Source organism: Corella eumyota, chromosome 5 (assembly GCF_963082875.1).
Source record: "Corella eumyota chromosome 5, kaCorEumy4.1, whole genome shotgun sequence".
Taxonomy (NCBI): Eukaryota; Metazoa; Chordata; class Ascidiacea; order Phlebobranchia; family Corellidae; genus Corella; species Corella eumyota.
The window spans coordinates 14,421,411-14,446,248 of record NC_137494.1 but is presented as its reverse complement, the minus strand read 5'-3'; the positions used below and the strand labels follow the sequence as shown (position 1 = coordinate 14,446,248).

The 24,838-nt window shown below is 30.8% G+C and overlaps 2 protein-coding genes across 2 annotated transcripts; one reads left to right on the top strand and one right to left on the bottom strand.

The window, feature by feature from the left end:
• Nucleotides 1–168: 168 nt before the first annotated feature.
• LOC145753245 (mediator of RNA polymerase II transcription subunit 23-like) lies at nucleotides 169–17,455 on the top strand. The gene is made up of 35 exons (XM_082569645.1): nucleotides 169–288; nucleotides 775–918; nucleotides 1,604–1,704; nucleotides 2,177–2,285; nucleotides 2,678–2,758; nucleotides 3,184–3,306; nucleotides 3,720–3,905; nucleotides 4,290–4,415; nucleotides 4,878–5,060; nucleotides 5,562–5,726; nucleotides 5,902–6,019; nucleotides 6,444–6,526; nucleotides 6,778–6,844; nucleotides 6,936–7,010; nucleotides 7,450–7,531; nucleotides 7,712–7,854; nucleotides 8,464–8,641; nucleotides 9,238–9,398; nucleotides 9,645–9,779; nucleotides 10,347–10,560; nucleotides 10,915–11,028; nucleotides 11,366–11,471; nucleotides 11,909–12,049; nucleotides 12,281–12,341; nucleotides 12,496–12,660; nucleotides 12,997–13,106; nucleotides 13,193–13,319; nucleotides 13,464–13,623; nucleotides 13,824–13,896; nucleotides 14,117–14,192; nucleotides 14,537–14,678; nucleotides 14,872–14,992; nucleotides 15,464–15,549; nucleotides 15,939–16,089; nucleotides 16,164–17,455. Exons 1-35 carry the CDS (start codon nucleotides 244–246, stop codon nucleotides 16,206–16,208), a joined length of 4,197 nt encoding a protein of 1,398 aa, XP_082425771.1. The 5' UTR covers nucleotides 169–243; the 3' UTR covers nucleotides 16,209–17,455.
• Nucleotides 16,898–23,221, bottom strand: LOC145753246 (G-protein coupled receptor 84-like). The gene is made up of 7 exons (XM_082569646.1): nucleotides 23,086–23,221; nucleotides 21,896–22,093; nucleotides 20,223–20,366; nucleotides 19,646–19,826; nucleotides 19,141–19,287; nucleotides 18,017–18,189; nucleotides 16,898–17,519 (listed from the first exon to the last, which is right to left on the bottom strand). Exons 1-7 carry the CDS (start codon nucleotides 23,160–23,162, stop codon nucleotides 17,360–17,362), a joined length of 1,080 nt encoding a protein of 359 aa, XP_082425772.1. The 5' UTR covers nucleotides 23,163–23,221; the 3' UTR covers nucleotides 16,898–17,359.
• Nucleotides 23,222–24,838: the final 1,617 nt, after the last annotated feature.

Below are 24,838 nucleotides of genomic sequence, written 5' to 3'. Positions count from 1 at the left end.
TATAATCTATTTTAAAACTGTTTTTATTGTCTAAAATATTTAACTTTTAAAATGTTTTTTTTGTTACTTTTTGCTTTATAAAATCTTTATAAAAAAAGTTTGCGATTGGTATATTTAATATTTCTATATTTGTTTAAAATTTTATTTTGTTTTACACATTTTTAGGTGAATAACTTGTAGGAAATGTTTTTATAAAGTCCTGAAATTTTTTTGACTATTTGAATATTTGAAAGCTAGGTAAAGATGGCATTGGATGTACAACTACAGAATATTTTTGAAGATGCGCTGGTATCATTTTAAATTTTTAAAACTAGTTAAAATTTACCAGTTATGCTAATGTTATTGTATAGGCTATTCAGGCTGTAAAATCAGCCTTTCACATCAAGGATAAAGTTAAATATTAACCGAACAGTGTGGTGTAGTAGTCAGAACACTTGCTATAATACTTGAGGTCATGGGTTCGATTCTACTGCTCTCATGCTGTAATGCCCTTGAGTAAGACGCTATAAACGGTATAAACTCTTGCTAAATCAACACTTAATCAGCAGTATAATTATTGGGCAATTATAATCTATAATATCCCAAACTGCCACAGGCAACTCGAGACTGGGTCGGAGTAACTGATGTTACTTTATGTTTAGGTTGTAAAGTCAACCTTTACGCATCTAGGATAAGAATATAAAAAAACAGAAAAAAAAAGAATATAAATTAAAATAACAAGTAAAAAATATAAAAATTTATGCTAAAATAACAATTCCTTTTGAATTTTTCCAGAGAACAGATGTTATAGTTGAAGTGTTTAGTGGATTTGTAAAACTAGACCACAGCGAACATGAAAAGCGTTTACGAAGTTGCATCGATATTTTTCGAACTTTATACAACAAACAAACATCAGAAGAAAACGTGGTTTCTTTAACAGTAGGTTGTCTTGAATATATCCAAATTAAAGCTTGTATAATGGTCTTTAGTATCTTAGTTAATTGAAGTTTATGTTGTCAGTATTTTCTTTTTTTAAGCAATTAGCAAATTAATTTTAGGATAGAGTTCTGATGAAAAAAAAAATGTTATTTTGTTTTTTACTATGCACTCGTCAATGGCCGGCCCTGCGGTCGACATTTTATTTGTTGTAATATAATTTCATCTTTCAACAAATATTTTGCGCTTGATAATTTACCTATGCACCACAAACGACAGTTTTATTTATTTTATAGGATTATAAATTGGACATACATTTATTTATTGTTCACTAAGCTTTATTAAAACTGGCAGCGTGGTGTAGTGGTAAGAACACTTGCTACACCACACATGAGGTCGTGGGTTCAATCCCCACTGATCTCATGCTGTAGCGCCCTTAAGTAAGGCGCTATAAACGGTATGAACTCCTGCTGAGCCAGCACTTAATCAGCAGCTTAATTATCAGGCAATTTTAATCCTTAATATTTCAAACTGACAAAGGCAACTCGAGACTGGGTCGGAGTAACTAACGTTACTCTATGTTAAAGTCACACATTCGACTTTCCGACATCGAGGATAAAGATATATACAAAAAAAAAATTATATATAGATGTGTTAACCTTAAAATTATAATTTCCATTTTATACAGGCTTTGATCAAGTTTATTTACGTGCAAGAGAATTCTCGTCGAGTTTCGTTTATGTTTGATTTTCTTGAGACCTGCATCAACGATGGTTGTCTTACTGCCAAGTAAGCTTTTCAATCAATCAATTATTTTACTTTTTTAAATTGAAATATGTAATTTATTGCAGTATGTGCTTAAATTTAAATATAATAAGATTATAACTGTAATATATTTATACGTTTTTTTTAAGTTGTGTTTTTTTACCCAGTCTCGAGTTGCCTGTGGCAGTTTGGGATATTGTATATTAAAATTGCCCGGTAATTATGCTGCTGATGTGCTGGCTCACCAGGAGTTTTTACCGTTTATAGCGCCTTACTCAAGGGCGCTACAACATGAGATCACTGGGGATCGAACCAGGACCTTGGGTATGGTAGGAAAGTGTTCTGACCACTACACCACGCTGCCGGTTTTAATAATGACAGGCTAATATATTATGTTGCACCATATTACCATAGCGATGTTATAGCATTTTTCTAAATAAGTAAAAATGCAGCCAGTAAGGCACTAAATATTTTTCATCAAATCAATTTTTTTCAGACCTGTACTGGATCAACTTCAATCGAACGAATTAGTTTACACAAAGAAGGTTCACTGGTGCAAAACTTATTCGCTTATTCGCAAGTTTGTAAACAGGGTTGACTATAAGGTAAAAAGATTTTTAAAGTATTGGGTTTGTTATCATATTATGATGTAAAACTTAAAATATGTCCTGTTTTTTTAATTTTCAAATTTTTTTATTTGTTCTCGACGTGAGAAGGTTACTTTACAACCTAAACATAGAGTAACGTCTATTAACTCTACCCAGTCTCGAGTTGACTTTGGCAGTTTGGGATATTATAGATTATAATGGCCCGATAATTAAGCTGCTGATTAAGTGCTGGATTAGCAGAAGTTTATACCTTTTATAGTGCCTTACTCTAGGGTGCTACAGCATGAGATCAGTGGGAATCAAAACCCAGGATTTATTATGTGTGAGTAAATTTAATTAAGTTTATTTTATATCAACTATTAAAACTTTTTTATTCTAAACAAATTCAGAGTTGTAGAAATGTGTTCCAAAGCATGATGGCAAAACTAAGAGAAATACCTCCATCAGTTTGGTACACTGAAAAACAACAAGTAAAAATTCAAATTAGATATTTATTATTATTTTAACCTATCCTCGATGTAGGAAGGCCAACTTAACAAAATTTTACCATTACCCAAACCTAGTCCTGAGTAATGTCAGCTTTAGTCTATTGTTAGCCTTATAATATTGACTGTTAATTATCTAGCAAAAAGACTGGTAGCGTAGTGTAGTGGTTAGAACTCTTGGCTTCACTACATGAGGTCTTGGGTTCAATCCACACTGCTCTCATGCTAAGCACCCTTGAGTAAGTCGGGGTAATGAATGTTACTCTATGTTTGAGTTGTGAAGTTGACCTTTTTACATTCAGGATAAATAAATATTTATAAATAAATAATACATTTAAAAAAAAGCAATGTTCTTTAAAAAATATTTAAAATAATTTTTTTTTGTTATTTAAACTTTATTTTTGTTTTAGGTTGATGCTATTTGTGAGACCATCAGTTTGTTGTTGGACTCTGATGCTTGTTTATTACCTGGCTATCTTGCTGTTAATGAAATACGGCAAACTATGACAGATGAGCAGTTAGTAGCTCCATGGGTAAGTTATGTTTATTTATTAGTTGTTTAAAGTTGGATTTTTTCTCGATGTGGGAACCCCAACTTTACAACCTCCATCTTTATGTAACTTTTTGATGCCCTGACCCAGTCTTGAGTTTTAACTGGCAACGTAGTGTAGTGGTTCAACACTTAACTTCACCACGTAGGGTCCTGGGTTCGATCCCCACTGTTTTTATGCTGTAGCAGTCTTGAGTAAGGCACTATAAACATTTGCTGAGCCAGCGCTTAATTTTTATTTAAATTTTTTCTGGATAAATTTTTCTTTAAATTTAGTGTATGGAATTATTTTTTACTAGTTGTTATTTTGTTAACCTTTTTTTAATCAATAATTAGGTCCAGTTCTATCTTGTCTAAATTCTAAGTTAACATATGCAAAATTTTCTTTATTTTTAGCCTCTTTTGGGCAAACTAACTTCATTTGTCGACCGATTCCGTGCCACAGCATCCATGGTTTCAACCACTGCAAGATGGTTGTTATTACCAGTGGTAGATAACGCTTACTACCAATTAACCAGCATGTGGAAATTGGATGCCGATACTTTAAGGTTTCCGTTGAAAAGACAACTCCCCTACAGCAGAGTAATTTTAACTTTAATATTTCTGTAATAAACCTTTGATGTTAAGACCAACTTTGTACTGGTAGGTTATTTTAACTATGGCCCAGTCTCAAGTTGTCTTCTTTAGTTTGGGTTTATTGTTGTCTTAATGATATTGCATGTTTATTAACTTGCAATTAAAGGAAAATATGTTTTGTGACTTACCTAATAAGACTATGGCATGGCAGCAGTGGGAATCAAACTTAATATCTTATGCGCTATAAAATGTTTTCACGAGAAATTCAATAATGAAACCTATATATTCACCTTACTTAGGTCAATAATGCTGCAAACATGGGAGCAGTGGGGATCAAACTCACGGGTTTAACCATACATTTTACGTATTTACATTTTTTTTATATTTTAGGAGATGTACCAAAGGCAAAACCACTTGCTTCAATATATTTTGAAACAAACTTATTCCAAAGAAATGGCGATGCAGGTTCTGAGTTTACAAAACCATCAAAAACAACGATGTATTGCTCTTGAAATGGTAATTAGTCATATTTTTAACATCAAAAAGGCTGATTTTGGTGACCTTATCATAAAATATATTACAATAACCACCAGTGCCTGTTTTATATTGTTGACCTGACAATATTGTCAGTTATAAATTCATAGAGGGCTTCTATCACTTACAAAGCACCAACAGCATGGTGTAGTGTTGAGAACACTTGGCTTCACCGCACTAGGTCTGAGGTTCGATCCCCACTGCTCTCATGATGTAGCGATTTTAAGTAAGGCGCTATAAACGGTATGAACTTCTGCTAAGCCAGCACTTAATCAGCAGCATAATTACTGGGCAATTATAATCTATGATATCCCAAACTGCCAAAGTCAACTCGAGACTGGGTCAGGGTAACTGATGTTACTCTATGTTCTGGTCGTGAAGTTGACTTTCCAAAATTAAGGATAAAAAATAAATGTAAACAATTTAAAAAAAATTATTTTTCAGGAGTTGGTCGACCTAATGATCTCAATAATGAAAATCTCAGAAATCAAAATACCAGATATTCAAAACAACCACAATGAGAAAACAAATTATCTGTTATGGCAACATGTATCAAGTCATGTTATCTATTTTGTGCTTTACCAACTTGCTAGCTTCTCACATATGGTAGAAAACTTATACACAAAGGTAAAAGAATTTATTTTATAAGCTTTGTTGTTAGGTCCTGGGTGTGTTTACCACTAAAATTAATTTGTAACATTCTTAAATAAGGCCTTAGGTCATAAGTTAAATTTTCACTGCTAGCATAGCATTTTTGAAAAGGACTTTAGGTTCTGGGTTTAATTATTACTGCTGTCATGTTGTAGCATCCTTGACTAAGACTTGAGATTCTAGGTTTGATTCCTACTGCTGGCATGTTTTAGCATCCTTGAGTAAGACCTGAGATCCTGGGTTTAATTTTCACTGCTGGCATGTTGTAGCATGTTTAAGTAAGACCTGAGATCCTGGGTTTGATTTCCACTGCTGGCATGTTATAGCATTCTTAAGTAAAACTTGAGATCCTGGGTTTGATTCCCACTGCTTGCTTGTTGTAGCATTCTTGAGTAAGACCTGAGATCCTGGGTTTGATTCCCACTGTTGACTAGTAATAATAATCTTTTTTAAATGTAATTTTTTTTCCATTTTTAGTTATCAGAAATTGACAAAACGAAAGAATGGGATATCAGGAAAGGTCGAGATTATTTGATGTGGGTTTTACTACAGTTTATATCAGAAAGCACCCAGAAGAACCCACTAACCGATTTTCAACCGGTTATTATAAACCTTGTCAAGTTGTTATATCCAGAAACTGAGGCAAATATTTATTTTAGTCTAACTTTTAATACTTATGTAATGGTGCACTTTGACAAAATGTGAATGGTGTAATAACTAAGTTTTAAACATTATTATTAGTTTTTTATGTTTTTTTTTTCTAGTCTAACTTATATATTTAACACCACTATTTAACAGTTTTTTTTTTTGTTTTTAGCCATTACCGCTTCCAGATATAACTCTACCTTCCAGTATATTAGTTTACTCAGCCATGTGTATTCTAACTCATCTTAACAGGAAGTCTTCACTTAAACAAACAAGTGAACCGTCACAAGGTTTAAAAAACAATTTTTTTCTCTGTATATATCTTTATCCTCAATGTGGGAAAGTAGAATGCGCGACTTAAACATAGAGTAACATCAGTTACTTCGACCCAGTCTCGAGTTGCCTGTGGCAGTTTTGGATATAATAGAGACTATAATTGCTTGATAATTTTACTGCTGATTAAGTGCTGGCTCAGCAGGAGTTCATACCGTTTATAGTGCCTTACTCAAGGGCGCTACAGAATAAGAGCAGTGGGGATTGAACCTACGACCTCATGTGTGGTGTAGCAAGTGTTCTTACCACTACACCACACTGCAAGTTTAATTATATTTATCCTTAATGTGTGTAAATTTTTTACTTAAATCTAGTTTTTGTTTTTTTAAGTGATATTGTTTGTTAATTAAATAAAAAATAATTTTTATTTTTTTTACTAAGGTTCAAAGGAAGAAATAAATAAACAAATACAAATACCAGTTGCCCTCCAAAAACATTGTCAGTTCCTTAAACAATGCTTACCTGTAAGTTAAATAATATAATTTTGTTTGATCAAATTTTTTCTTAAAATAGTTGATAGCTTTCTACATGGTTGGGACTTTAATTATTTATCACAATATGGTGGCAACTTTTAACTAACATTTACTCGTGCACCACAAACAGCAGTTTTATTATTTTAAAGACATATAAATTGGACATTTATATATCTTCCACTATAAGATTCATTATATAAAGATTAATTAAAGAATTTAAAAAAAACTTTCAATTATTGCAGGCAACCACCATGAGTTTACAGGATTATACGATTGCTTTAATTTGTAATGCATGCAGTCCTTCATCAGGTATATATTTTGTTTCAAATAAATATAATTATCAACTATTTGTTAAATTAGAAATTTTAATTTATAACAACAATTCTTAATATTTTTTTAGAAATGTTTAACGCCCCGATTTTATTTTTTGTTGAAAGTGTATTTGGTGAATCAACTCCAGCTACAGAACTACCAGGTTGTTATACTTTTTCAACAGTATGTAAAATCGAGTTATTTTTCTTTGTTTCAAACAAAAATTAGTGCATTACTAAAATGTTTCTTAAATGTTGTTCAACCGGCAGCGTGGTGTAGTGGTAAAAACACTTGCTACACCACTTATGAGGTCGTGGGTTCAACCCCTACTGATCTCATGCTGTAGCGCCTTTGAGTAAGGCGCTATAAACGGTATGAACTCCTGCTGAGCTAGCTCTTAATTAACAGCATAATTACCGGGCAATTATATTCTATAATATCTTAAACTGCCACAGGCAACTCGAGACTGGGTCAGAGTAACTGATGTTACTCTATGTTTAAGTCGCGCATTCGACCTTCCCACATCGAGGATAAAAATATATACAAAAAATAAATAAATAAATTGTTGTCACCGATATGTGAAAACTTTTATCATTCTGCAGGTTATAACTGTACAGCTTACAATAAAACTGTTCCACTAAAAATGGAATTATTGGATTCACTAACTGCCCGTACTAAACTAAGGTTAATTTATAATTTCTTTTCTGTTTAAATTTTAATATTTTTTTATTAAAAATGTTAAGGCCCTACTATATTAAAAAACTTTTTTATTTTCTCTTACTTTTTAAGGCCCCAATTATACAACTATATTTTACATTGATGTAACAGCATCTTAAAATTTAATTTTTATTGTTTTTTTTACAGCATGCTACACCACTTTGCCACTAACATTCTCAAGTTAGCCCAAAGTAAATCAAGTTTATATTTGTCCCCTGCATTAGTGGAAACTTATAGCAGATTGTTGGTTTATACTGAGATCGAATCATTAGGGACAAAGACTTTAGTCAGTAAGTATTATATTTATTTATTTGTTATAAAATAGCTAACTCTTTTACCTTAAAAAAACTGTTGTTACTTTAACCTGCAGTATGGTGTAGTGGTCAGAACACTTGGCTTCGCTACATGAGGTCCTGGGTTTGATTCCAACTGCTCTCATGCTGTAACGCCCTTGAGTATGGCACTATAAACGGTATGAACTTCTGCTGAGCCAGCACTTAATCAGCAGCATAATTACTGGGCAATTATAATCTATAATATTTCAAACTGCCACAGGCATCTCTAACTGGCTCGGGATAACTGATGTTACTCTATGTTTAGGTCATAAGGTCGACTTTCCCACATCGAGGATAAATAAATGTAAAAAAAATCAAAAAACGTAGTCTTAAGTTGACTTTGACAGTTTGTATTATTGACTTGTAAATATTATCTGTTATAGTACTAAACATCTTTGTTTAATAATTTTGTGGCATAGCAGTTAATGGTTTCAAACCTAGGACCTCAGGTTCTAAAGACACAGTACATCCTTAATTAATGACTGTCATCTAAGAAACCTACCTAAATTTTAGAAAATTTTTATTATAAAAATTATTTAAACAAATTTTTAATTTTCATTTAAGCTCAAGTTTTACACAAAGTATTTGAATACCGAGCATGGGGAATTTTAAACACTTTATTAGAGATGATAAGTTACAGAATTCATCGAATTCAACCAATCTACCAGATTCAATTACTGACTACTTTACAAACTTTATCAGCTAAATCTGTAAACACAAATGAAAATCAATTACTATTAAGGTAATTTAGTAAAATCTATATTTATTCTGTTAGGTTTTTGGTTTGATTCCCACTGCTGGCATGTTGTAGCATCCTTGAGTAACACCGGAGGTTCTGGGTTTGATTCCCATTGCTGGCATGTTGTAGCATCCTTGAGTAAGACCTAAGGTTTTGGGTTTAATTTGCACTGCTGGCATGTTGTAGCATCCTTGAGTAAGACCCAAGGTTTTGGGTTTAATTTCCACTGCTGGCATGTTGTAGCATCCTTGAGTAACACTGGAGGTTCTGGGTTTGATTCCCATTGCTGGCATGTTGTAGCATCCTTGAGTAACCCCTAAGGTTTTGGGTTTAATTTCCACTGCTTGCATTTTGTAGCATTTTTGAGTAAAACCCAACGTCTAGTCCTTGATTCCCACTGCTGACATGCTATAACATTCCTAACAAATACCTTAGATTTGGGGTTTGATTCCTGGTAATAGTATGTTGTAGCATCCTTAGTAAAACATTTACAGCACTACTGCCAAAATTTTAAATTTAAAATTTTCGACATCTTAAAAAATTTAAGTTATAGAAAAAGAGATACTTTATGACAATGTTTTTAAATATTTTTTCTTTAGGATTGAAAGCACAGCTCTGCGCTTAATCATGAGATTTCATAATTTTGATCTAAAACCCCAAATAATTCGACTTTACAACGACCAAAAACACATCGTGTCTCAAGTTTCTGAAGAATTGAATCGAGTTTTGGTTCTAACTCTGGCAAGATCCATTCATATAGGTTAGAAAATTAAACTGTGTATTTTTTTAAATAAATTATTACTGGTTTAATTTATTTTGGCTAAGTCTTAAGATAAGTTTGTCAAAATAAAAGTAACTTTTGTTAGACACTAAAGCTTATAAGCAGTGGGAGTTGAACCTTAAAGCTAAAGCTTATAAAAGACTTTTATTTTCTTACTGCTTGTAGTGTATATATTTTAAAAAATGTGAATTTTAAAAATTCAACGGTAATAAATTTTGATTTTAGGAGCTGAAACAATATCTGGATCTTGGTGTTCAGATATTTTGAAATCAATTAGTGCAGCAACTCCACATAAATGGCCACAACATACTCTTGCCTGCTTTCCACAATCTATACAAGATCACTTTCAACACCAAACCGGTAATACTTATACTTTTAAATTTAGTTTAAATTAATCTTTACATAATGGGTCTTAGTGGAAGATATGAACCGGCAGCGTGGTGTAGTAGTAAGAACACTTGCTACACCAGACATGAGGTCGTGGGTTTAATCCCCACTGCTTTTATGCTGTAGTGCCCTTGAGAAGGCGCTATAAACAGTATAAACTCCTGCTGAGCCAGCACTTAATCAGCAGCATAATTATCCGGAAATTATAATCTATATCTCAAACTGCCAAAAGCAACTCGAGACTGGGTCGGAGTAACTGACGTTACTCTATGTTTAGGTCGTGCATTCGACCTTCCCACATCGAGGATAAAGATATATACAAAAAAATATATATATTTGTCTAAGCTTTAGTCTTACAAAATAACTAAAACTGTTGTTTGTGGTGTGCAGGTAAATTGTTGGAATCAAATATTAGTTGAGAGTTGCAACCATATTATGACAATTAAAATGTCGACAATAGAAAATGCTATTGACCAGTAAAATTAAGAAAAAAAAAGAATATTAAAAAATTTTTTGAATTTTAATTTTTTTTTTTTTTAGTTGAAACGATTAAAAAAGAGGATATCAAATCCTGGGTTGAGGAATCCTACATCCAGTGGGGTTCAATTTTAACACAAGCAGGGGAAGAAGGTGATTCGAACTCCGAAACTGAGGCACTGAAACATTTTACCAACTCGAGCACGCCAAAATATTTTCTCTGTTTATTGTGGAAAATTTTCTTTGAAGGAAAAACTCCGGCAGTTTTAGTTTACAAGTAAGTACTTGGTAAAATTAATTCTTTTTGTTAAAAAAAATTAAACTTTGCTATGGAATTCTATTTTTTTTTGTTTAATGATATTTATTCATTTTTTAATAATTTTTTTTTTATTGAATTTCTATTTTTACTTTGAATTCTAACTTTTAAAATGTTTTTTTTTTTTTTTTCTTGTAATTTATTTCTTATGTAAGGCCAACTTAACAACCCAATTAGAACCCAATTTTTTTTAATCTTATTTTTATAAACTATTTACCATCTTCATAACCTGATTATATCTTTTTTTTCAACCATTTTTGTTCATTTTTTATTTTTGACTTATTTTGTATTTTTTACTCAATTCCTTTTTTTCAGAATCTTGGAGCAGATTGGTCCGAGTCAACTTTCTTCCCACGTTCGAATGTTTTCAGATTTTTTGGTGTTTGAGTTCTCAGTGAGTGATGGGGGGACTGGAAGTCATGTGATCAAGTAATTATTACTATCATAAATATGTTAAAAACAAAGTTTTTGATGGAAATGTTTCTGTATGGAAATATTATTTAAAAATAATGTAGTTTAGTGGGCAATATATAATCCAATTTATAGGCATACAAAATAATTAAAACTGCCATTTGTGCATAGGTAAATTATCACAGGAAAATAATGGTTGACGGTTGTGACCATATTACAACGATTAAAATCCCGACTAAAGGACAGGCTATTAACTAGTTTTATTACGAATTTTATTTTGATATAAAAACCTTTTTTAAAAAGTTTTCAAGAAATGTTTTTTTTTATATTTTATTTTAACAAATTTTTTTTCTAGTTGTGCAGCAGTGTTAAGAGATATGGTTTGGAAATATAATATTCTGTTCATAGATCGACTTATTTTATGTTTAGCTTTGAGATCAAGTGATTTAAATGAAGTCCAGGTAAATGTTACTTACTGGATATTTCAATTTTTTTTTTTTATTATTGTGTTTTTTTGACATTAAAACTGCGGGAATCAAACCAAGGACCTTAGGTCTTACTTGAGGATGCTACAACATGCCAGCAGTGGGAATCAAATCCAGGACCTTGGGTTTTTACCTAAGTATGCTACAACATGCCAGCAGTAGGAATTAAACCCATGACCTTAGGTCCTACTTGAGGGTGTTACAACATTCGAGCAGTGGAAATCAAACCCAGGACTTCAGTTCTTACTTGAGGATGTTACAACATGCCAGCAGTGGGAATTAAACCAAGGACCTCAGGTCTCACTTAAGAAAACTACATCACGCCAGCATTGGAAATTAAACCCATGCCAAAATTTTTTCTGTTATTTTTTCACCAAAATTTTCTGTTTTTTGACTCAATATTTTGTTTTTAGGTTGCATTTTTCATTATCCAATACCTTCTTATTAAACCTGATGATTTCCGCACCAGGATCTTAAGTTTGGTCCAAGATGTTGAATCAACCGATTATCATAACATGGATGACTGGTATTCTAAACACATGGCATATCATCAAGTAAGTCTTAAAGAAAATAAACTTGGAATATATTTAAATTTTTTGTGATGTGAAAAGGCGACTTCACTGCCTAAACATAACTTTGACTTTTGTTTCCACAATATAATCTAGTTGTCTTTGCCAGTTTAGTACTTTGTTTGGTATTGTAAGATTGTCTGTTTATTAATATGCTAATATAAATTTTATTTTAGTTTTTTTAAAGTGAAGTTTTTTAAAAAAATTTATTTTTAGAAATTTCCAGAACTTTATAACTTTGAAGGATTACTACAACATTGCTCTGCTTCTGACCAAGGTAATTCTAAATCTATATATAATAAAGCTTAGTGCTGATAGTGGTAAATAGGTGCCAATAGTGGTGCATGGGTAAATTATAATGCTGACGATCAACTAGTATTTGTAATAACTGTTAGCTGCTAAAGTTTTAATATTTTAAATTTTTTTTTTAGATCTTCCGCATAAGCAATATCTTCCCACCTATTTCAGTAATGTAACTTTAAGATTTCTACCTGTACTTGATATTGTGATTCATCGGTGTATTGAAATTCTTTCTACTTCGAAATCATCACTTGAAATATTGTTGGATCATTTGGGAACAATTTACAAGTTTCATGGTAGTAAAAAATTAAAAAATTTTTGATTTAGCTGTGAATTTTGAAGGCATGGTGTAGGGGTTGGAACACTTGGCTTTACTACATAAGGTCCTGGGTTCGATCCCCACTGCTTTCATGTTGTAGGACATTAAGTAAGGCACTATAAACAATGTAAACTCTTGCTGAGCCAACACTTAATCAGCAGATTAATTATCAAGCATTTATAATCAACAATATCTTGTTAAAGGCAACTTGAGACTGGGTCGGGGTAACTGATGTTACTCTAAGTTTAGGCCATGAAGTCGACTTTCCCACATCGAGGATAAATTAATAAAAAGTCTTTTTTGTTGTTTTTAGAGCAACCTGTAACTTATTTGTTCAACACTTTACATTATTACGAAGTAAAATTACGTGATCGGTTCGATTTGAAGAAAAAATTGGTTTCAACGATAATTGGGGCAATTACAGTAAATATAAAACTTTACAACTTCATAAATTCAAAAATATTTTATTTTTAATCACAAAAAGTTAAGATTTTTTTGTATTTTTTTAGAAAAATAAACCTGCCAACTGGGCTTTATCACAAGAGTATGTTAACAACGTGATTCAAGGTTCCGAAAACCTAAACTGGCAACCCAGTAATTTATATTACTGCAATCTGGTTAAAAGACTAGTGGACAATATCCTTTTATATTTAATTTTTTAAGTCAATTTATTAAATTATGTTAATTTATTTAATTAGTTTGTAAAATTTGAATTTTTTAAACATTTTTAAATAATTTTCACAAAAAAATTTAAAATTTTTTCTTAACATTTTTTATCACCCATTGAAGGGAAGTCCCCCTTTACCCCTAGGGACTGGAGGTTCAGTGAGTTCCCCAACGCTTCATCGCATGCGCTACACACAACTTGTGTCGAGGCTCTAGCACTTCCAGTGGCTGGAGCAGAAGTCGGAGAGGCATTAATGAATGTAGTGTTACAAACGTCAGTCGCAAGTCTTGTTTAAAAGCAATAATTTTTAAATTTTTGTACTTTTTGGTTCTAACTAATTCTCTCTTAAACTTTACAGTCCTTGCTAATTCTCTCTTGTATTTTTTGGTCAAGTTTTTCAAAACTGTTATGTATTAGAGATAGTTAATTATTTTATATTATTTTAATTTCTGTTAATCATCTAATATTTACAGACAACCAATATTTGAAAAGAAAGAAATTTTTTCTTGGATGAACGCAGTTGCCTTAATCCTAACAACACTACCAGTAGGTCTTTAATATTTTATCAATAAACAATTAAACCACTTTTAAGAATACCACGTTTTTCCGAGAACTACTTAAGTTATATTGAAAACATGGTGTGGTATTCTTAAGTAAGGATTAACAAAATTTGAACCAATATCTTTATTTTAGCTATTGTTATATATAAGTATGGGTTTTAACTATCAGTTTTTTTATTAAAATTTTTTTTTTTTTTTAATTTTAGGAAAACTTTTGGAGGCCTTTAAATGCTGGAATATTATCAATCATACAATGTGATACTCTAACCTCTACTATTAAAAGTAAGTACAATAATACAAACTATTTAAAATAAAAGAACTACAAATTTCAGCCCAAAATTCAATAAGTTAATTTTTGAAAATTGTTCTTCAAAATTTTTTTAGTTTTTGTAAAATATTTAAATACTATATCTATATATAATAAAGCTTGGTTTATAATAAAACGATATTTAGGTATATAAATATATCTATGTATGTTCAATTTATAGGTCTTTCAAATAAATAAAACTGCTGTTTGTTGTATGTGGGTAAATTAAGTAAATATAAGATGAGATTTGCAATCATTTTCCGACAATTAAAATGGTGACCATAAGACTAGCTATTGACCTTATAAACTTTTTTTGCAGAGGGTTCAACTTATCCTTACCATGTTTTGTGTTTTACCAACCAACAAATAACTCACAGTGATCTCCCATGCACTAGGATGCTTGCTCTAACTCATATTGTTTGGTATCATATGAGTATTGGTCATCTGTCCCTAGTGTCTCAGTAAGTTAAATTTGAAACTTTGATTTTATAATATATTTTGAAGACGGGTGTGCTGTTATGATGTGTTTAAGCTATCTGTAAACACTGGGCTCAAGGGCGAATAGTGTGGCATTGGTGCGGCTCGAATCCAAATTTTTTTTTTTTTTTTAAATTTCTTTAGTTAAAATTATAAAGGATAAATTTTATTTTCCAGGTTTTTAAAAGAGGAAGTACGCCCTCTAGTTGAAACAGAGATGCAACTATTATTTGTGTTTCACCTTATTGGACCTTACTTTCCAAGATTTCATCAAGAAAGAACTAGATGCATGATGGAGGTAAAAAATATTTTGTAAATAACTAAATTAAAAATTTTTATTTTTATTATAAATGTTTAGTTTTTTTTTAATTTCAAGATTTTTTTTTTAATTTTTAAATTTTTTTTTTTAATTTCAATTTTTTTTTTGGGTGTAAAACTGATATTAGATTTTATTTAAATTTTTGACATATATGTTAAAGTGCTTTGCTTAAAATTGATTAAATATAATAGTTTTGTTATAAAGTTATATAATTTTATTAAAAATTTCAGTTTTCGCGATTCCTTTTAATATAATATTAATTTTAAATTGTTACCTAAACTTTTGATTTAAATATTTTTCTACCAAAATTAATTTAAATTTATCATAATAATTGTCCTATCAATTTGTAATCTATTAACATAAAAGCTTATTTAAATATTATAACAACCATGTTTACATAGTAATCTATTTACTCTTCCTTTATGTAAACTGTTTACCCTTATATTCCAGATGGCATTGTTTTTATACGACATCTTGCTAAGGGTGAGCAAACGAACCGAAGAAATAATATTTGCCGACCAAATTGCTGATTTTTTGTATCCTTATTATTGAAATTTTTAATAATTTTTGTATTTATTTTTCCTTGATGTGGGAAAGTCGAATGTGCGACTTAAACATAGAGTAATATAAGTTACTCCGACCCAGTCTCGAGTTGCTCTAGCAGTTTGAGATATTATTGATTATATTTGCCCGATAATTAAGTGCTGGCTCAGCAGGAGTTTATAACGTTTATAGCACCTTACTCAAGGGTGCTACAGCATGAGAGCAGTGGGGATCAAACGTTAGACCTCATGAAGTGATGTCAAATGCACAAAACCATTACACCATACACCTACTTTGGAAAAAAGTTATCGTTTTAAAATAAAATTAATTATGAATTTTTGAACTAAAAATCTCAATTTTCTTAACACACCAACCCTATAAGATACCACGAGAAATACATGCACATTGGAACTGCGATCAACGAGAGAGTTGAAGAGGTTGTGTCACAACTTCAACCCAACTTGAGAAAGCGTCTTCAGTTCATCACCCACACATCGACCAATCAGGCGAGCAAGAAACAACAACAAAAAAGGGTAAGCTCTTCTTGTGCCTTTGTAAAGTCAAATAATCTACTTTAATAATTCTAATTTTATGATTTTATTTTTAGCAAAATACTTTTTCATCCAGTAGTACTTCGACTACAACTGCTTGATCACGTGACCTTACATGGTCACGTGGTGTCGCGTTCTAATATGATCACGTGACTTTTTTTCAATGTCACGTGATCATTACAGTTAAATTATTGGAATTACAACACGTGGTTTAACAATTTACGTGACGTCATTTCACGGCCTTAACACGTGACCTAACTAACCGGGTGACGTCATCTTATAGTATGACCCGTATGGAAATCATGAATTGACGTCACGACTTCGTGGCGTTAAGCTTCCGTATAAATAAAAATTTAACTAAATAATGATAAAATCTTCAAATTAGTCATATCAGTAGTTTATTAGTAAACTAAAACTTGAGTTTGGTGATATTAGCTTAAACTAGTTAATTGTCTTAATATGGTTACAACTCTCAACTAATATTTGCCTGTGATAATTTACTCACACACCACGAATGACCGTTTTGTTTATTTTAAAGGCCTATGAATTGGGCAAACATGTATGTATATATATATATATCGTCCACTAATCCTTATTATATACGGGTTACTAAAAATTGTGGTACCAGTCGTTGGACAGCGAGCCAAAAGGTTTTGGGTTTGAGCCGCACCAATGCCACACTATTTACTCTTAATCCTGGCGTTTACAGATAGCTCAAATGGGTTTCAACTTCACACCCTTACCTAATAAAAATATCAAGAATCCTATTTGAAAAAAAAAAATTGTGTTTGTTTACTACGACAAGACAACAAAACAAGATTGTATTTCGACGCTTAATTAAAAATTACAATAAAATAAAAACATTAATTAATACTTGAGACATAATTAGAACAAAACATTTAATTTAATTGCTGTACTAGTAACAAGTTATATTTATAATACTAACAATAAAAATACGTAAGTATATTTGTATTTTCACAAGTGAAAAATATATTGAATCCATTGTAGCTGTATAAAAAGATATTTTTTATTGAAGCCGATCTGCACATACTTTGAAGTTTAAGTCATATTTTTTTGTTTAAAGAAACTGTTGTAGTAGAAGGGAATTCATATAAAATATCTTATTATTGGCAATATGTTGTTTACAGAAAATGGTTTTGGTGAAATATTTTGGTAAACTCTTTTCCTTTAGTTAAGAAGTGCTAGAGGATGTAGTTTTCCAGAAAGTACTCTTAATATACTGTCGTTGTCTTCATATTTTGCATGTTATTTTATACCAAATAAAACGCAGTAAAATCTTGTATTCGACCAGAAACTTCGGGTTAACGATAGCGTAAATAAATGGGTTTACACAACTGTTGAACCACGTGATGTTAGATGCAGCCATATGTATTCGAGGGTCTTTGACATAACTATAACAAAAGTATTCCGTAAATTAAAAGATTGTGGGTTAAGGGTAGGGGTGTAATAATGTCGCAAAATCGTGTTTTTTTAACTAGAGGTTCAGAGTTTGGTTCCCAGTGCTGCAATGATGTAGCATTTGTAAAAACACATTAGGCAAAATAATAAACGGACAATATTAGTAATTAATAATAAATAGAACCGGAAAAAACAACCCGCAGTATGGTCTAGTGGGCAGAACACTTTACTGCATAAGGTCCTGGGTTTGATTCCTACTGCTCTCATGCTGTAGCGCTCTTGAGTAGAACGCTGTAAACGCGATAAACTCTTGCTGAGCCAGAACTTAATCAGCAGCCTAATTATTGGGCAATTATATTCTATAAAATCTAAAGTGTTAAAGTCAACTTGGGACTAGGTCGAAGTAACTAATGGTACTCTATGTCTTGGTACTGAAGTCGACCTTCCCACGTTAGGAATAAAGAAAGATAAAAAACATGTTTTTACTTACCTGCTGGGCAAAATATTGATGATAAGACTCGGTATGAATAAAATAATAAAAACGGTGCATATAGTAAGACTGACGAACACCAATCTTTTTTCTGTCTCCTGACGTTCATTTTTGACTAAATTGACAGCAATGCTAGCTTCGTTTTCCGTTAGTGCCGAACTAGTTTGATTAGCCTGTGAATTTAATGGTATTTTAAGTATTTTTTGACAAGTCAAATAGCTGTTAGGCTATTTAAATTATGATATAATGGTAGGGTTTGACATAACATTTTGAATACAAAAAAACGATATAATAATGACTCAAAAAAAACAATTTCATGGTATATAAAATTTTTGTCATAGTTTTTGATATTTTGTTATAGTTTTTGATATTTTGTTATAGTTTTTGATATTTTGTTATAGTTTTTGATATTTTGTTATAGTTTTTATTATTTTGTCATGGTTTTTTTATTTAGTCATGGTTTTTAACATGGTATGTTATATTATTTTTACAAATCAATCTAATATCCTCTGACGCTTATTTTATAAAACAAATTAAATAAATTTCGCCTAATTAATATTTGTGAACAATCAATTCTCCACTAATTAATTACAATTAATTAGCTTCATTTTGCTTTTATAAAACTGCAACCTAAATTTAATATTATTAATAGTCTGACAAGGAAATGTTATCAATTAATTACTTTGTGAGTTTTATTTATTTGTTTTAATTGTTTTGTTCTATTTAAACAGGGTGATTTAAGTTTAGGCCGCTTTTATTATAAAATAAATATAAAACCTTTTTTTATAACATGGCTTGTAAATATCTTTATATTTATTCATCCTCGATGTGGGAAAGTCGAATGCACGACTTAAACATAGAGCAACATTAGTTACCCCGACCCAGTCTCGAGTTACCTTTGAAAGATTAGGATATTATAATTTATAAGTGCCCAATATTCAAGCTGCTGATTAAGTGTTGACTTAGCATGAGTTTATACCGTTTATAACCCCTAACTTAAAGGTGCTGCAGCATGAGAGCAGTGGAAATCGAACCCAACACCTCATCTTCGATCGTAGTCAAGCAAATGTATATTACCCAACGATTTTTAATATAAACTTTTAACACCGAAAAACCTTTTTTACCTTTTTAACTAAACTATGAACTTCGTCTACCGGTTTGCCCTCTTCCCACGGCAAAGTTTTTTGACTATAACGTAACAACCAGGTCATATATGAATAAAGAGAAACCATTATTAAGATTGGTAAAAACTGAAAAATGACGCGAGTTGTCTGAAAATAAAAAATTTAACCAAATTTATAACAAAATTAATGGTAACAGATTAACCAATACAGTTTACAATATAAAAATACACTTAAAAAACAACCATTTTTATGGTTTAAAATTTTTATGGTCTAAATTCATGGTTTAAAATTTACCATTTTTATGGTTTAATGGTTTAAAATTTTTATGGTTTAAAATTCACCATTTTTATGGTTTAAAATTCACCATTTTTATAGTTTAAAATTTTTATGGTTTAAATTTATGGTTTAAAATTCACCATTTTTATGGTTTAAAATTCACCATTTTTATGGTTTAAAATTTACCATTTTAATGGTTTATGGTCTTAAAATAAACCTGATTTCAGACCTGCATATACGCTTCCCAAGTATCAGGTAACAAAACAAAAGTACACAATAACTGATCTTTATTCCAACCCAATAACCTGGCACCCATGTGGGTAGAAATAAGAAAGGGGAATAACCACGCGGGGGCTATGACCCAAGATAACACCACTGCGATTAGGACTCGCTGTTTTGTAAAAAGTTTTCTAAAAAATATTTAAAAATTTTTTTAAGTGGTTTAGAATTTAGATTGTTTTTGTACTTTTTAAACATGGTTTTGTAGGTTTAATTCCCACTATAGGCTTGTAATTTTTTGTTTTTATTTATCTTCGATGCGGAAAGGTTGACTTCGCGACTTATAGGGTAACATCAGTTACCCTGACCCAGTCTGGAGTTGATATTGACAGTTTGGAACATTATAGATTATAATTGCCAGATAATTAAACTGTTGATTAAGTGCTGGCTTAGCAGGAGTTCATACCGTTTTACTTAAGGGCGCTACAGCATGAGAGCAGTGGGAATCGAACCCGAGACTTAATCATCTGTCGTAGTACAGCAAATATACATTACCCAACAATTTTTAATATAAACTTTTAACATACTTGTAATGCTGGGGAAACTTGATGCTGATAAAGCGATTAAAAGTGATTAAAACCAAGCAGACGATAGATGAGTAACCGCAACTGAAGTAGAAAAACGCTTGCAATGAAGTTGTTATACTTTCACTTCCCCCTAACTCTGCAGGCCTAAAAAAATAGAATTTTGATTAATTGTCAATACGGAAAGCTGACTTTACAGTTTAGTCAACTTAATGTTCATTTTTTGATTTAACACTTCATGGTAAAATATTGTAGAAATTGCGCTGTTGTGACGTGTTTAAGCTATCTGTAAACGCTCAAGGGCAAATAGTGTGGCATTGGTGCGGCTCGAACCTGAAACCTTTTAGTGTGATTTAGCTATCTGTAAACGCTGGGCTTAAGGGCGAATAATGTGGCATTGGTGCGGCTCGAACCTTAAACGTTTCGGTGTGTTTAAGGTATTCAATAAAAGCCAGGCTCAAGGGCTAATTTTGTGGCATTGGTGCGGCTCGAACCTGAAACCTTTTAGTGTGATTTAGCTATCTGTAAACGCTGGGTTCAAGGGCGAATAATGTGGCATTTATGCGGCTCGAACCCGAAATTTTTCGATGTGTTTGAGCTATCTGTAAACGTAGAGGTTAAAGACGAATAGTGAACCCAAAAACCGTTTTTTATATAGTCAGCTGCCATAAGCCCAGTATAATAATATAATATAAGAAAATGACAACGATATCTTTGGACTAAATAGACCCAAAATACTTAATTAGATTGTATATTGTTTATTTATTAAAAGGCTGATTTTGTGTTGAACGGGATGGAATTGGTTTACAAGCCAAATGCTTTACAGATAACCTAAACACATTACAACAGCTCAATCTCACCAATAAAAACCACAGAAAAATCAACCGCATTTTAGTACGAAAAAAAAACAATAAAAATATATCCTAAATGTTTGTTTATATTTTGCCTAACCAAAATACCATCAGGTCAACAATAAATCAAACTGACAAAGTCAAATTCAGATTATGGTAATGGAAAGTACCTTAAATACTGATACAATTTTTTAGTACACTTTTTCAGTAATAAGAATTGCTTTAAATGGGGGAAAATAAAACAAAATTTGACATTTATAAATAAACGATTTGGAAATCCACCCGCCTAACCTAATAGACTAACGTCGCCAATGTGGATTTAAAGATTTGGTTAACAATTCAGGTGAAAAATATGATAAAGGTTAAAAAAATTCTAAACATTTTGTTTGGTTAAAATTTTAGATAATTTTTCAAAGTTGTTTTTAATGAGGTGGTAACAGTTTTAAATTGCAACCTCAATGTTGGTTTTAAAGTTTCAAGTTCAAGTTGGTAATTTTGTAACTTTATATTTTAAGACTGTGAGAAAATTAATTTTTCAGGTCCAATAAACAAGGTCGTAAATTTTAATGTTTTTCTTTGATTTTTAAATCAACTCCTATATATTAAAGTTAATTTTTTCGTGGAAAAATGTGGTTTAACATTCTTGTTTTGATTAAAAAATAAATCTATCAATATTGGGCTATTTAAATCTATTTCTAAACCAAATTTCAATGAAAAAAATGCCAAAATTTCAACACATCAGTAACCATAATAAAAATTTAAAACAAAACCACTGCATAATTAAAACATTTTCTAAAAAAAATTCCTAAAAATAATATCGCTTACCAATCCATATTAACATAACCGGCAACGTTAAAAGGCATCATTAACACGGCAGTTAAGAAATCGATGACCGCCAAACTTATGACAAACGAATTGAAAGAAGAATGTAAAGTCGGTGTTTTAGCAAATACGAAAATGGTCAAAATGTTGCCAATACTTCCCAGAATTATATCGATTATTCCAATTATAATGCCAAGATACCTAAAAAAATTAAGATATATTAATTAACCAACAGCATGGTAAATGTAGTGCCTATAACACTATCGATTAACTATACGGGGTCATGGGTTTGATTCCCACTGCTTTCATGCTGTAGTGCTCTTGAGTAGGGCGCTATATAAACGGTCAGAACTCCTGCTGAGCCAGCAATTAATTACCGGTCAATTATAATCTATAATATCCCAAACTGTCAAAGTCAACTTAGGATTGGGTCTGGGTAACTGATGTTACTCTAATGTTTAGGTCGTGAAGTCGACCTTGCCACATCAAGGACAAATAAACATAAAAATTTAAAAAGTAAATTAGGTTTATTGTATTATTTAAATTGTCACTATGGCCGATATATATAACCTTGGATAAATTTACTGTGTGAAAAGACCTAATTTTAAAATTATGATCTCTTTTTAAAATTATGGTCTTTAACTTAAACCATTGCGGTCAAAATAAGATACTATAATTTACCTATTTTACGAAACTCCATATTTTCTTATAAACAGACTTACGCGGTAATTCTATAGATTTCAAGCAGTATAATATAACATAAGTTTAAATTTAATATACCTGAAAATTGGGCAAAATAGATTTTATTTTTAAGGTAAATTGATATGGATTTTATTTTTAAGGTAAATTGATTGCAATAAAAATTGCTCAGATAGATTTAGTGCCCTTTTTTAAAGTATTTTTATACTTACATTATAAAATAAATAAACTATGTGGTAAATAATATATTTTGACTTTGTAAAAACGCTAAAGATTTCAATGTTTTAACATATATGTTTATTTTAAGCAAATTTTGTTAAAATATTTTAAAAGTTTAGTCTGTATTTTTATTAATAATAGTGTTATAATAATAATTACTGTACGTATATTCCTAAAAATAAGAAATTATAGTTTAAACCAGGCACTTAGACTTGCAAAACCTATATCATATATAGTTTTGAACCGCAGCAACATGTGGTTATATAGCTACTTACCTAAAATTTTGAACATCTATAGGAACATGAGAAGTTGAGTTTAAATCCGTCGTTGCTGTAGTTGCATTTATATCCATTTTAAAAAGATTTAAAGCCACTTTACTGTTAAGTTATACCATTTCTATAAAATTAAAACCTGTTAAAAACGTTTTATACAATAATAAAATCTGCTAAGCGGTCATTTTTACATACTACAATATTTTTTTTTCATAAAGTTGTATAAAAAAACACAAATTTTGCATGTTTTTATAAAACAAAATTGAAATTTTGCCTAATTCTCAAGAACAGCGTACATTAGACCTTTAACTATCAAGCATGTTACGCAAAAAAAGGAAAAATTAATAATTTCCTGAACCGCTTTAATATTAGAGAAACGAAAAAATCTAAAATTAGAAAGTGTATAGCACCTTTTTTTTTTATCTATTTTACATCCTAATTTAACACACCTATGTTCACGTAATACGCCTTCCAACCACAATTGCCGTTGTGAATAATTAGCATAACGACAGTACATTAATAACGTTGGTTTACGCACAAATTTTACATTTAAAATCAGTATTTTTTTTAACCTGCTTTTAAAGCTGTGTTTATAACCTTACTGTTCAGTTGACTTAGTAAAACTTTACAAGTAAAAAAAACGTTTTTTCTGCCAAGCTATCTACCCCTGACGAAAAATGTAAAGCTAGTGTCAGAATTTAGGATATCCACTTTCAGCGTAATATGTTTTGACGGTTGTATTCAGGATATTAGCAGCTTACAAAATCTATTTTTAAACTTTATTTTTTTTCTAGTTTTTTTACCAAACTGCATTAGTTGGCAAATTCTGCATAAAAACAGTGGCTTGAAATTTAATTTTACTATTTCAGTGGCCCGTAAATTTACTTGAAAAAATATTTCTACCCAGCGAGTTAAAAAATCAGTCTAGCGAAAAAAATTGAAAAAATTTCGGTTTTAAGTTCCAGAGTAAATAAATCTAAAACTCTTTCTCTTTAAGTAAATCTCTTTTCATTTAACCAAGCTTAACTGGATTTTGAAAAATGAAACTCTTACCCAGCCTGTAGTTGAATTAATCGGGCTTAAATCTGCTCTTGCCTTGCAAAATGAAGTAAACCACTTTCGTTTTAAATTAAATTTTAGTTTTAAGTTTAGCTTACGGCGACGTTATTGTTATGGTGTAAAGGATTAAAACGTAACAAACTATAAACAATGGTTGAATTGTTGCAAGATAAATGACCAAATTGTCGAATGATCAATGGGTAAAAAATGCAGCGTGAATAATTTAAAAATAACAAATTTTTTTTTTAAATTGAAGCTTAAATTCTTGCGAGTCAAAATACAGCACTTAAAATTTAATTCTGCCTAAAAACCCGCAAACCTTCCTACACAACCTGAAAATATTTTGTTTTTGACAAAATTTGGATGACTAAAGGTTGTTAACCTGAAAAAAATGTTGGTTTTTTATTGGAACACTGCAATTTTCACTCATACCATGAATAGTTAATTAATAACAAACTATTTTAAACACTTTTCGACTAAATAGTAGCAGTCTTGTATACACTAAATAAGCTTTAAAATTAAAAACGATTTTTTTACTCTTTTTTAAAACTTTTTGTGTAAAAAAGTGCTGTTTTTTTACTAAAAATAGCAGTTTGCTATATTTTATTTAAACAATACTGTTAAATTATCGACATATATTAATGTATAGCTCTTAAAATTCGCTAAAAATAGAAAATTTTTGACGCTATTTTATTTA

Bases quoted from the DNA above. Each gene is read 5' to 3' on its own strand.
- LOC145753245 (XM_082569645.1), top strand. From the start codon at position 244: ATGGCATTGGATGTACAACTACAGAATATTTTTGAAGATGCGCTG. The intron at 5,727-5,901 runs GCAAATATTTAT...TTTTGTTTTTAG, and splicing joins TGTTATATCCAGAAACTGAG to CCATTACCGCTTCCAGATAT. The intron at 16,090-16,163 runs GTAAGCTCTTCT...TTTTATTTTTAG, and splicing joins AGAAACAACAACAAAAAAGG to CAAAATACTTTTTCATCCAG.
- LOC145753246 (XM_082569646.1), bottom strand. From the start codon at position 23,162: ATGGATATAAATGCAACTACAGCAACGACGGATTTAAACTCAACTTCT. The intron at 22,094-23,085 runs GTAAGTAGCTAT...TAATTTTTTTAG, and splicing joins ATAGATGTTCAAAATTTTAG to GTATCTTGGCATTATAATTG. The intron at 18,190-19,140 runs GTAAAAAAGGTT...TTAAATTCACAG, and splicing joins TTCATAGTTTAGTTAAAAAG to GCTAATCAAACTAGTTCGGC.